The 13,894-nt window shown below is 36.6% G+C and overlaps 1 protein-coding gene across 6 annotated transcripts in view; it reads left to right on the forward strand.

Annotated features, from left to right (window-relative positions):
• LOC127871468 (glutathione hydrolase 1 proenzyme-like) overlaps positions 1 to 13,659 on the forward strand; it is a 187,887-nt gene extending 174,228 nt beyond the window's left edge. For 5 of the 6 annotated variants that reach the window (XM_052414432.1, XM_052414448.1, XM_052414441.1 and 2 more), the window contains 9 exons: positions 1,668 to 1,875; positions 3,458 to 3,624; positions 4,343 to 4,492; positions 6,602 to 6,741; positions 7,088 to 7,275; positions 8,305 to 8,380; positions 8,848 to 8,988; positions 11,914 to 12,027; positions 12,670 to 13,659. In XM_052414432.1, coding sequence (XP_052270392.1) covers positions 1,668 to 1,875; positions 3,458 to 3,624; positions 4,343 to 4,492; positions 6,602 to 6,741; positions 7,088 to 7,275; positions 8,305 to 8,380; positions 8,848 to 8,988; positions 11,914 to 12,027; positions 12,670 to 12,855 — 1,370 coding nt within the window. In that variant the 3' untranslated portion in view covers positions 12,856 to 13,659. The remainder of the gene's footprint in view (positions 1 to 1,667; positions 1,876 to 3,457; positions 3,625 to 4,342; positions 4,493 to 6,601; positions 6,742 to 7,087; positions 7,276 to 8,304; positions 8,381 to 8,847; positions 8,989 to 11,913; positions 12,028 to 12,669) is intronic. The other variant, XM_052414422.1, reaches the window with a different exon arrangement.
• Positions 13,660 to 13,894: the final 235 nt, after the last annotated feature.

The following is a 13,894-nucleotide window of genomic DNA, read 5'->3' on the forward strand; positions in this document are numbered from 1 at the left end:
AACGAGGGCTGCACAAAATAAGGCATAGTTTTATAGCTCACCTGAGCACAACGTGCTCATGGTGAGCTTTTGTGATCGCCTTTTGTCCGTCGTCCGTTGTGCGTGCGTCGTTCGTCGTCAACGATATCTTGGCCGAGTTTAAAACTGGGTCATGCAAGGTCAAAAACTAGGTCACTAGGTCAAAAAAAAGAAAAACCTTGTGAACACTGTAGAAGTCACATTTGATGCCCAATCTTCATGTAACTTTGTCAAAATGTTCGTCTTAATAATATGTTGGTTGAGTTCAAAAATGGTTCCGGTCCGTTGAAAAATATGGCCGCCAGGGGGCGGGGCAGTATTTCTTATATGGCTTTAGAGAAACCTTGTGAACACTCTAGAAGTCACAATTTTTGCCCAATCATCATGAAACTTGGTCAAAACATTGCTTTCATAAGTATCTCGGACGAGTTCGAAAATGGCCCAGATCGGTGAAAAACATGGCCGCCAGGGGGCGGGACAGTTTTTTCTATATGTAGTTAGTGAAAACATGTGAACACTCTAGAAGTCACATTTTTGGTTCAATCTTCATGAAATTTGGTCAGACAATTTTTTTTTTGAAAACGACGGTTGAGTGTGAAAATGGTTTGGATTGGTAAAATAACATGGCCGCCAGGGGGGGGGGTCATTTTCCTTATATTTATATAGTAAAAAAAGCTTGTGAACACTCGAGAAATCACATTTTTTGCCTAATCATCATGAAAATTTGTCTAAACATCGATTTTATAGATATCTCGGACGAGTTTGAAAATGATCATGATCGGTGGAAAAACATGACCGCCATGCAGGGCAGTTTTCTGTATATGTATATAGTGAAAACATGTGAGCAGTCTAGAAGACACATTTTTTGCCCAATCTTCATGAAATTTGGTCAGAACATTTGTTTCCTGGATACCATGGTTGAGTTTTAAAATGGTTCGGATCGTTAAAAAAAACATGGCCACCAGGGGGGGGGGGGTCTTTTTCCTTATATTTATATAGTAAAAAAGGTTGTGAACACTCTAGAAGTCACATTTTTTGCCCAATCATCATGAAATTTGGTCAAAACATTGGTTTTGTGGATATCTCGAACGAGTTTGAAAATGGTCGTGGTCATTTGAAAAACATGGCCGCCAGGAGTGGGGCAGTTTTCTCTATATGCATAATATGAAAACATGTGAAAAGTCAAGAAGACACATTTTTTGCCCAATCTTCACGAAATTTGGTCAGAATATTTGTTTCCTGGATACGACGGTTGAGTTCGTAAATGGTTCGGATCGTTAAAAAAACATGGCCGCCAGGGCGGGTCTTTCCTGATATTTATATATTAAAAAAGCTTGTGAACACTCTAGAAGTCACATGTTTAGCTACTTCCTACGGGTCTCAGGTGAGCGCCTTAGGGCACATGGCCCTCTTGTTTATTATATTAATATGAATTTGATATAATGCTTTTAAGTTCTACTGAAGCAAATCTGTTTTTTATTACATTTTGTTTAAATGCTGGAAGCAAAAGTGTATATAATATATAAATATTTTTATGAGTACATACCGCATTCCTGTGTCCATATATCTTAAATAATATGGGATCGTTATGTCCCGGGAGGGAAATGCCTGGTTACCAAGGTATAAAAGTCACGTTTATGTTCATGCAGTCAGAGCCCACATGATAGCGATCCCGGGCGAGCTTAAGGCGTACAAATACGCCCATGGAGAATATGGACGCCTACCTTGGGCGGAGCTATTCAAGCCAACCATTCAAATGCTGAGAGACGGGTTTCCGTTGTCCGAGTCCACGGGAAATACTCTGGCGTTCATCACGGACAGGATGAAATTGAAGCTGACGAGCTTTCCGACGATATGGTAATGTTTTCCAAATGTATATCATTATACTCTGGTGTTTGTATGCTATTATGATGTTTACATATATTATTATATTTTCTGAATACTAACAGGCTAACAGACCTAGCATAATTGATTATAAATAATTAACAAAACCTTATTATATTTATCGTAAGGTATATTTATTTTTTTTAAATGGCGAGGGTCTAGGGTTTCTTCTTTCAACCTTTTAGACATGTTATGTTCATTGATATTAATGCGTTTACCATGAATATGTTGTTCAGTAAACCGTTGGAAAGGTTGGTGACAAAAAGTTTTCAGTTTGTTCAGTCATTTACTTTTCTATAAAAGAAAAAAATGTAGAAATATATTAAACGTTGTTGTTATATAAGCCAATAACATTTTACTTGGGAATTTTGAATCCATGTGATATAAAGAATACAATTGATATCCTCGAGCAATGGTTAGCTTTTTGGATAACTTGCCCCATGTGCATATCCGTGTCCTCAGTAACACAAGTGTTGCCCCCTAACTAGTGCAAAACGGCCGTAGGAGTGTTGTGAAAATATGCATAAGCTCCACCATACTGATTAATGTCAGTTGTTTTGTATTCGAACTTTTATTCAGATATATGTGTGCAACTATAACATGCAAATGTCTGAATTGGGACACAACTTTATACGAAGCTTGTCAGCGAAAATAAGACTGCCTGTGTTATCAACATTTACAAGCATTACTTTCGTCCCGTTAAATTGCGTGCATGCACGCGGGTCATGGTGGTAACGTTTTCTGTTCTCCTTATAGTAGCAGATTCTACACGGAGTAAATTATCTGGATACCACTTATCATACCTTTACCATACTGAGTGAAATGCCATTGTGCATGTTTTGTCATGTTTACATACTTTGCGTGGACAAAAAGGATCGGAAGGCATGTTAACATAATCGAGTTTCGCGCTCGTGTATAAGCAATGTTATCAACCTATTTCGCTGAGATATAATTATCATATTCTTCCGTCGAGTTCACATAAAAGTATTTGTCTCATTTGAAACTTATCACGCTTGGACGTATAAACATTCATTTTGATATATTCACAATTTAATATATTACATTTTTGAGTGGCTAAGCAATAGTCTCATTATAGGTTACAGTATACTAAATAACCGTTTCATGTAGGGCTGTTCTCTTAAAAAAATATCATAGTCGATTCGAAGGCATGTTGTACACTTTAAACTATTGTTCTGGCTTTATCCTTTGGAGAAAGAAGTAGGGCATGAATAGGTACTCACTACTTAATACCTGAAATATGATTAACTTGAAGACTATAGTAAAACATTGCCCTGAAAAAGGTTACATTCCACTGGAAAACGGCCGGGAAAAAACTGCAAAAACAGTCGATTTTGACTTTTGGCAAGTTCTTTCTTGGTTCGTACATGACATATCTTTTTTATTGCATAAATCGACACCGCTTAGAATGGCCTTTGAGAAAAGATATGGTTATTGGGCTCTCTACGTGCAAAATGTTGCATTTATTTTCGCCTAAAGATGTCGCTTTTACATTGAATTATATAGGGAAACTATTTAGTATATTTTGACCTTATAGCAACATATTCTGCTCGGACAAAGCTGCCGGTACGCCACTGAAGGCGGGTGAGACGCTACATTGGCCCCACCTAGCGGACACCTTACAGGGCATCGCCGATCAAGGGCCTGATTACATCTACGACAGTAAACTCACACAAACACTCGTGGACGAGATTCAGGACGCTGGTAAGTGAACAATATTCCTATCGATATGGAGGACCTAGACTTTATTTAACATTTGATGGTAATTTTAGCCTTTATAAATAAATGCTTGACCTGAATAATGTATATTGCAGATGCTATGTTATGAAAATATTTTAATACGCATATGAAGGCGTTTCTCAAAAGGGTTGTATAAGCACAAGCAAAATATGAAAAACGAAAGAATAAACGATCATAACGACGAAATAAATAAATTCAATAACAACGCAAAAGCGTTATGGTGGTATTATATAGATAATATCATATGTGTTTGGACAAAAAATTTGAAAAATGTTGGGAACGTCGATTCACCGGATATATTCATTGTTGTCACCAACAATGGTCATCATCATCATCACCATCACCATCATCATCATCATCATCATCATCATCATCATCATCATCATCATCATCATCATCATCATCATCATCATCATCATCATCATCATCATCATCATCATCATCATCATCATCATCGTCATCATCGTCATTATCATCATCATCATCATCATCATCATCATCATCATCATCATCATCATCATCATCATCATCATCATCATCATCATCGCCATCATCATCATCATCATCATCATCGCGTTTATGATGATATTGACAATAATTATTGTAATTATCTTGATTATTGTGTCGTTTCTACTGATGCTGATGTTAGTATTGACGGATTTATATATGTATTCACCCCTAGGCGGCGTCCTAGATCTGCAGGATTTCATCCTCAACTATAAGTTGCACAGTGGAAGCCCACTGGAGGTGGGGCTGGGTAACTACACCATGTATACCATGCCAGGGGCCACGGGCGGACCCATGGTGGCGCTTATGATGAACATTTTAAAACGTTCGTGTGCAGTTTTTGTGTTTTATAATTTATACATTAAATTTTATAAAGAAAATGCGGAAACGAAAGTTACTTCAATAAGCAAATAAGAGTTATACTTACTCATACGTTTTCCGACAATGACATAAATTTGGTTCTATCTTTTTAAGTTGTATCTACATTTGAGCAATTATTATTAATGTTTGTGCGGCTTTCGCGATCGTTCAGTTTGAGGTTTGTGATTTGTTCATGCTATGTAAGTCGGCATTGTTTTGCTTAGTACCGTTTTCGATGCCACTATTTTCATCCAAGCTTGATGAAACTTGGTCTGCATAATTATTTGTAAAAAGAGCTTGGCCTAGTTCGAATCTGGTAACATGTGTCCAAGAAAAACCTTGTTACCTCTAGAGATGTCATAAATATGTTTCAGCTCTTGTTGAAACTTCCTTTGATTTCTATTTAGAGATTATTTGGGTCGAGATTGAATCTGAGTAATGTACAATCAAACACTTGGTCATCAGGTTGGTTCTTAGAAAATACATTGTGCAACTCTTCAAAATATGTATAATTTAATCAATATGATAAGAATGATTTTCTTAATGAAATCTTGTCCGATTTCAAATCTGGGTCACATACGTCTGAAAACTAGACCAATATTAGAACATCATAGTTACCACTCTATTAATGACTCGACCTTGATTAAATCTTAGTCAGAATATTTCCCAGGCTATATTCAAATAAGGGTGACTTGGGCCAAACATTTCAAATCTTATAAATACCTTGTTCAACTAAAACTCTAGAGGCCATTTGTTTGCAATCTTGATGAAACGTGATCAGAATTTTAAGATGGACAAAATGAAGGCCATGTTTGAATTTAAGTGACCTGTTCTCATTATGCTTATTTAGATATTATTTAGGCGAACTTGAATAGGGGTCACGTGTGACAAAAATAATGTAATCAGGTCAAATCTTTTAAAAAAAACATTGTAACCCCTATAGAGGCCATATTTGTTACTCAATTTTAATAAACCTTGGTCAGAATATTTATCTTGACTTTTTCTAGACTATGTTAAAATCTGCGGAACGTGTATACTAAAACTAGGCTAGCTTGCGAAACGTGTAAAAATACCCTGTTACCACACTAGCGATCAAATTATTTACTCAATCTTAATAAAACATTAACTACGCCAAATCCGAAAACAAAGTCATTATATCAAATCGAGGTCAAACCTTGTTGTCATGTACTTACAAAAAACAGGTTTCAATGTCAAATCTTAGAAAACCCTGTAACTACTTTAGGGACAACATTTATGACTCGAGCTTAAAAAACATGGGTAGATGTTTATTTTGACAATATCAAGGCTATGGTAGATATGATTCAGATGCGTCCAAAACTAGGTCATTATATCAAATCTTGTAAAAATACTTGTTTCAAAACCATAGTTTCATTTCTGACTCAGTCATGACGAAACTCGAAAACGATTAACAACTGTGCGACTAAATGACCAATAAGTATATAGCAAAACGTGTCTAACCAACAAACTATAAGATATTGACTTTGTTCTCCCTGTATGCATAATCTAATACAATCGATGTGGAAACAAACCACAAAATTGCGATGAATGAATATCTCGCTGTTTATATTTGAGTGTCCAAATGAGTTTTTCTGTGTTTTATTGGTAGTAGTTTTTACTGCTACCAACAAAACTAAAGCGTTAGCAGTTGTATCACGACGATCTGATATCCTACTCATAAGTTTCCTTGGTAAGCTGGTTAATCGGCACTTCGAGAGCATTATAATGCCAGAAACTGACAACTTTCCTTCATGATTCAGAGGCAGTTAAGATAATATCATAGTCAATGACCATACAAGGTATGTGACTGTGCCAAGAATCGAACCTCAGATTTGTTGTCCAATGCTCTATCAACTGAACAAGGTGGTGTGTTTTACCAAACCATTTTTTCCTGTTTGAATTGTATACTACTGTCAATCAGATATTGAGACTACGCAATAAATGCGCAAGTTAAATTTCAAAACAAAGGATAATCGAGGATATTGCAGTGAAAGCAGTGATAATGTGACATCTTATTGTCTTGCGTAATTAGACTTTTGACGTGTGATTTTTTTAGATGATCCGTGGTCGACGTTGGACATGGGGAACCTCACGGACAAAAGCATTGTTTACCACGCCCTTATCGAGGCCATGAAGTTTGCAAGTGCCGACAAGTATTTTCTAGAAGACCCAACATTCAACGACCAGGTTAACGAGGTATATGCATGTTTATCATCAAGTCTGAAATTTGATAAATTTAATTTTGTTTCTACAATGTATTTCTTTTAAGTCAATGGTTGAATAAATATACATCAGATGCATTGAAATGCGTTCAGCTATTGATCTTCCCGGAAAACACTTCCACATTGTTTTTTTTTCACAATTACCCCAACAACCTTTAGAATTGAATTGATATTCATGTGACCTATACATTATATCAAGACAGTGATTTGCCATTGATTGCGTTACTTACACTGATCTGTCAATATTATAAGTGCACATCTAATCACATGTGAAATTAAAATTAGTAAGTAAAATTCTATGCATCCCATATCCCATGCAGACAATCGCCAAGATGGTGTCGGAGGAGTATGCGGGTATTCTACGTCATAAGATCAGAGACAAGGCCCAGCCCAGCTCGTTCTACACGAAAGCGGTACGGGACTACACCGATATTGGTGGCACGTCGCATGTGTCAGTACTTTCACCGTACGGTGATGCCGTGTCCGTGACGTCAACGATCAACGGGTAGTAAGTACGCTGCGAATGCAAATACAGGAGTCACCTACCGATCGGTTCAAAATCCCTGTCGATGAAAACACAACGTCTACACTTGTAATTTATAATTATGTTAAATTAATAATCAAGTTAGCATATAACGTTTTTGTGTTGTTGTTGGTGTTTTTGTTGATGTTTTTCTTCTTTTTTTTTAAACTTTATCAGACGATTGGTTTTTGATGCAAAAAGGTTGGACATATTTATGCTATTCATGTCTTCATGTTAGTCTCGTGAGTATTTCAGGTGCACCATTGAAATGTCCTCTGACATTTGACATCTGCAGCAATAAAGTTGTCATCATAAATGACCTTCAATAAAGGTTTCAAAAGCTGGAACAAATATTGTACTGACTAATTGACAGAGAGACACGCGGATGGATAAACAGACTTAACGGAGGAGAATGAACTTTTAGTCTTTTCCGCTGATATCGATCGGAAACTTATGAGGCCTTGTTCAATATGTTACGGTACTCACCGGAACGTTGAAAACACATAAGTTGCCATGTCTTTATGTTTGTTAAGTCTAATAAACTTTTGTTTTGCCCAAGTATCAACGTAAATCGATAAGATAATGAGAGAGTATTTGACGATGGTATATTAACCCTACATGCTAAAACGATTCCTATTTAACCAGTCCAAACTGGTCATGGTTACTCTTCTTGTTCATAACGCGAACACTAATATTTAACCCATTTATGCCTAGTGGACTCTCCCAGCCTTTTATATTGAATCAATTTATTTCCAAAATTAGGCATGTCTAGTATATTTACTTTTATATTTAGAATATTTCTTACAGAAAGTCCTTTAAGCAAAAAGCGCAGACCCAGATAAGACGCCGCATCATGCTGCGACTCATCTGGGTCTACGCTGTTTGCCAAGGCCTTTTTTCTTGACGCTAGGCATAAATGGGTTAATTAATACGTGTGATGAGCTTAGATTTGAATGTTGATTCATATTATTTTCTGCTGGTGGTTTTATTATTATCCTATGACTGCTACTTCAGCTTCGGGTCAGGGTTTGCATCCAATTCCACTGGGATAATATGGAACAACGAAATGCAGGACTTTGACACCCTTGGAGTAAGTTATTGAAGCACAATTCAATTATCTTAATATCTATTCAAGTAACATTATAGTTTAAAGGTCTTCCTACAAGTTATTCACAGAATCACACACAATATTGGAGCAACAACAAGTTTAACAATGTATGAACGATTGTATCGTTGTATAATAAATAACAACAACAACAACAGAGAAATGAGCGCGCAAAAAAGCGTTTTATTAATAAAAATGTCTTCGTATTTAAGTAAGAACCTACAAAACATGTATATACTTGCATATCCCTAGCCGAACAAACAGCTTTAAAACGGCAGTTCTAAATATGTTAGAAATACATACATACATTTGAGATACTAATACATAGAAATGTGACTAATTTAAGAATTGAACACGAAATAAAGAAATCACCCAAATAATGGACGTGTATTTTTATGAAAATGACATAAGGCTTCTGGCCATCATTAGAGTAAATTCATCTCATGCATCAGAACGCCACATTCAACCGCATTGAGCCGCTTAAACGTCCCCGTTCTGCCATGGCCCCGGTCATACTGGTGGACAGACAGGGGAACGTAAGGCTGGTGACCGGAGCTGCCGGGGGAGGACGAATCCCCAGCGCGATTGCTCAGGTAAGGGAAAAAAGGAGGGCCCGGGATTGGCTCGTTAACCTCTATATGTTGCTCGGGTTAGGGACGTTCGTCTTAATATTCGATTTGACCTTAAACCAAATATTGCGTTTATTTACGGCCTGCTTACACTGTGCGCTTAATCATTTTAGTTTACTTAATACTCTTATAATAATGATTACAGATTTTCGATATATAACGTACGTTTTGTTAAACGCACTTTGGTTTCATTTATTGAATTATTAAATCTTCGTTTACCTACATATTGTTAATTGCACATATTTAGGGGATTTACCGACAGAAGTTTACCTACGTGTCGTTGGAAATATATTAGTTTCACTGCTTCTGTTCATTATGCTATGATGCTTATAAGCAACAATCTACTTCTGTGCCATTAACCACAATTTGGTTTCATGTATTGCCTTTTTGAATCGGTCGTTTACCTAGCCACTGTCTCTGTCGTTTTGTTCATTTGCTTAATGCTTATAACATTTAATGTGTTAATGTGCTAACTGCATATACCATTCGTAGTATTCAGGTGCTTCCTGTCCATAACAATAATTGTGTTCATGTGCTTCCTGTACATAACATTAGTTGTGTTCAGGTGATTACTGTACATGACATTAATTGTGTTCCGTTGCTTAGTGTGCATAACAGAAGCTGTGTTCTGGTGATTACTGTACATAACATTAGTTTTTTCGAGATGCTTACTGTATTTAACAGTAGCCGTGCTCCGGTTCTTACTGTACATAACAGTATTTGTGTTCCGGTACTTACTTTACAAAACAGTAGTTTTGTCAAGGTATTTACTGTATTTAACAGTAGCTGTGTTCCGGTGCGAACTGTACATAACAGTAGTTGTGTTCAGGTGCTTACTGTACATAACATTAGTTTTGTCAAGGTATTTACTGTATTTAACAGTAGCTGTGTTCCCTATTTTACTGTAAATACCAGTAGTTGTATTCCGGTACTTATTTTTACATAGCAGTAGTTGTGTCGAGGTGCTTAATGAAGGTTGTATTGAGGTGATTACTGTACATACCATTATTTGTATTCGTGTGATTACTGTACATTACATAAGTTGTGGTCAGGTGATTACTGTACATAACAGAAGTTGTGTCATGTTGCTCATTGTAAATAACATTAATTGTGTTCCGTTGCTTAATTTGCATTACATTAGCTGTGTTCAGGTGCTAATTGTACATAACATTAGTTGTGTTCGGTTGTTTAGTGTACATGACATAAGTTATGTTCATGTGATTACTGTTCATAACATTATTTGTGTTCATGTGCTTTATATACATAAACTTAGTTGTTTTCAGGTGTTACTGTACATGACATTAAAAGTATTAAGATGCTAACTGTACATAATATTTGTTGTGTTCAGGTTCTAACTGTACATAACATTAGTTGTGTTCGTGTGATCACTGTACATTAAAGTAGTTGTGTTTGAATGATTACTGTACATGGCAGTAGTTGTGTTCATGTGCTTACTGTACATAACATTAGTTGTGTTCAGGTGCTTACTGTGCACAACATATGTTGAGTTCATGTGCTTACTGTAAATAGCAGAAGTTGCGTTCATGTGCTTACTGTACATGGCAGTATGTGTGTTCCGGAGACTTACTGTACATAACATTAGTTGCGTTCATGTGCTTACTGTACATGGCAGTATGTGTGTTCCGGAGACTTACTGTACATAACATTAGTTGCGTTCATGTGCTTACTGTGCATAGCATTAGTTGTGTTCAGATGTTTACTGTACATAACATATGTTGTGTTCATGTGCTTACTGTACATGGCAGTATGTGTGTTCCGGAGACTTACTGTACATGGCAGTAGTTGTGTTCATGTGCTAACTGTACATAACATTAGTTGTGTTCAGATGTTTACTGTACATAACATATGTTGTGTTCATGTGCTTACTGTAAATAACAGAAGTTGTGTTCATGTGCTTACTGTACATGGCAGTATGTGTGTTCCGGAGACTTACTGTACATAACATTAGTTGTGTTCAGGTGCTTACTGTGCATAGCATTTGTTGTCTTCTGGTGCTTACTGTACATAACATTATTTTTGTTCTGATGATTACTGTACATAACAGAAGTTGTATTCAGGTGATAACTGTGCATAACATAAGTCGTGCTCAGATGTTTGCTGTGCATAACATTACTTTTGTTCAGGTGCTAACTGTACATAAAAGTAGTAAAGGTGATTACTGTACGTAAAATAAGTTGTGTTCATGTGCTTCCTGTACATAACATTAGTTGTTTGCAGGTGCTTACTGTACATTGCATTCGTTGTGTTCCGGTGCTTATTGTACATACCTTTTGTTGTATTCAGGTGATTACTGTACATAACAGTAGTTTTGTTGAGGTGATTCCTGTACATAACAGTTGTAAAGGTGATTACTGTACGTAAAATAAGTTGTGTTCATGTGCTTCCTGTACATAACATTAGTTGTTTGCAGGTGCTTACTGTACATTGCATTCGTTGTGTTCCGGTGCTTATTGTACATGCCTTTTGTTGTATTCAGGTGATTACTGTACATAACAGTAGTTTTGTTGAGGTGATTCCTGTACATAACATAAGTTGTGTTCACGTGCTTACTTTACGTATCATTTGTTGTGTTCAGGTGTTTACTGTACACAGCATTTTTGTATTCAGGTGCTTACTGTTCATATCATTCGTTGTGTTCATGTGCTTTTTGTACATATTATTCGTTTTGTTTTTGTATAATGCAACGTGACATTCGCTGTTTCATATTGCTTACATAACAATAACGTGTGACTTAGTGCTCACTGTACATGTCAGTTGTATGTTCAGGCGCTCAAAATCGTGACATTCTTTGCGGACAGGTGCTTCCTGAGCATACATTCGTAGTGTTCAAGTCAAGTGATTACTGTACATAACATTCGTTGTGCTCAGGTGCTCACCAACATGTTCCTGCTGGGGACATCCCTGGAGGAAGCGGTGAGCCAAGATCGTGTACACGCGGATGTGGGGAAGAATACTGTCGATATTGAGAAGACCATGCCCGAGGTAATGCGAATTGTACATGAGTCGTGAAAAAACGGGCTAAATGAAAGTGCGTAAAGTGTCGTCCCCGATTAGTCTGTGCAGTCCGTAAAGGCTAATCAGGGTAGACACTTTCCGCTTTTATTTAAATTTCGTTTAAAGAGAGTCTCTTCTTAGAAAAATCAAGTTAGTGTCGTCTCTGATAAGCCTGTGCGGGCTCACGGGCTAACCTGGGACGACCCTTTACGCAAATGAATTAAACCCCTCTTTTTTTTACAGAAAGCTGCTCATATATAACTTATCAGCCAGCCACTTGACCAAATGCAGAAAAATATTTCGTTCCGTTTGCCGTCTGGTCTTTTGTATTTGGTTGCGCCCATTGGTCGTAACATACATTGTAAAGTGTATTGTTGGTACGGTTGAATGTTTTCGATGTTTTGTTGAATTAAGTGTTATGCGCCACATATCACTGTAAATAATTTCACGTCTTTTGAATGTTTATCGTCATGTGAAAGATCTTTGTATGTTATCTTGCACTGTTATTATGGACATTATAACGTTCGATATTAAAACAGGTTTTTATTTTTGTGTGTGATAATATACATGTTTTTCTATATTAATATGTCGTGTATGAATTAATAAGTTTTCGATTTTGTATTGTATTAGGACCTCGTCGAAAAACTGCAAGAAATGGGACATAACGTCGTACCAAACGACGGTATCGTTTTCTCGGTGGTTGAGTCGATAGAAGTGATGGGAAACGGGTCTATAAAAGGTTACGCAGATCCCCGAAAACAGCCTGGGAAAGCGAGCTATGTGTACAAGACTGTGAAAAAGGGGATGAAATCGTGATACCATCATTACTGTTGTTAAGTTATCAGTAAATAAGTACTGCTATTAGCTCGCATGAAACCAGTGTTACAACATTGATCAACACCAAAGAAGGTCCATTTGACCAGATTTAAAAGCAGCTTGTGTCGCATGTTCACATATATACAACTGCGATCCAGAAAGTTGTCTTTTGTACACTGAAAACATGCTTTCAGAGTTTTAAATGAAAAAGTTCAAATCAACGCATTTCTAAATTGTAGAACAACTGTGGTTTAGCGAGACATAATGTAACGTTTGGTTATAATCCCGACGCTGGTCACATACTATCATACAGTATCCAGCAGTATACATATGCTTTATAATCAAGTATATCTGTATAAGTTCTGAATGGCACAAACCAATGGAAGGCCACATAGTCACGTGTTTTTGTTGTTGTTGTTTTGCTAAAAGAAAATATATATGATTATAATTTTTTTAGTTAAGCTATATTTGTATCCGATTGTATTTGTATTAATATTTACTTATGGATCCATTATTGAAAACGAACAGTATTAAAAGAACCGGGAAAGCACGTTGAGACCAGTAGTTAAGCGTGGTGAGAATGAATGTATACATGGACATTAAGTTTGGCAATTACACCCCTGACAAATCCAAATGGTAGAACCATTCAACAAGTGCTATAGACGATAATATTATATGGGTCAATGAAACATTTGGTAACGCCAAAACCTAGAACGCGTTAACGTTGCTGACTGTCGTTTGCAGTGAAATTGTTCCGCTTCATCAAACAAAATGTTATGATAAATAAAGCGTACTGTGTCCCTGTTTCACGTTCACGATATTTATCAAGGAGACATGTCCATGAATGTAATTACATGTATTATTTTTGGTTTTGTTTGAAATCGGATGTACGAGGCAAACACCCAAGACATTCTGTTTGTTTTCCAGCGTTTTGCTTTTCTGTAAAACTTGTGTTGCAGTAAAATGTGTTCATTTGCATTAACCATTTTTAGCTCATCTAATTTTTGAAAAAAAAAGAGCTATTGTACACTTACTTACT

Source organism: Dreissena polymorpha, chromosome 1, assembly GCF_020536995.1.
Source record: "Dreissena polymorpha isolate Duluth1 chromosome 1, UMN_Dpol_1.0, whole genome shotgun sequence".
NCBI classification, from domain to species: Eukaryota; Metazoa; Mollusca; class Bivalvia; order Myida; family Dreissenidae; genus Dreissena; species Dreissena polymorpha.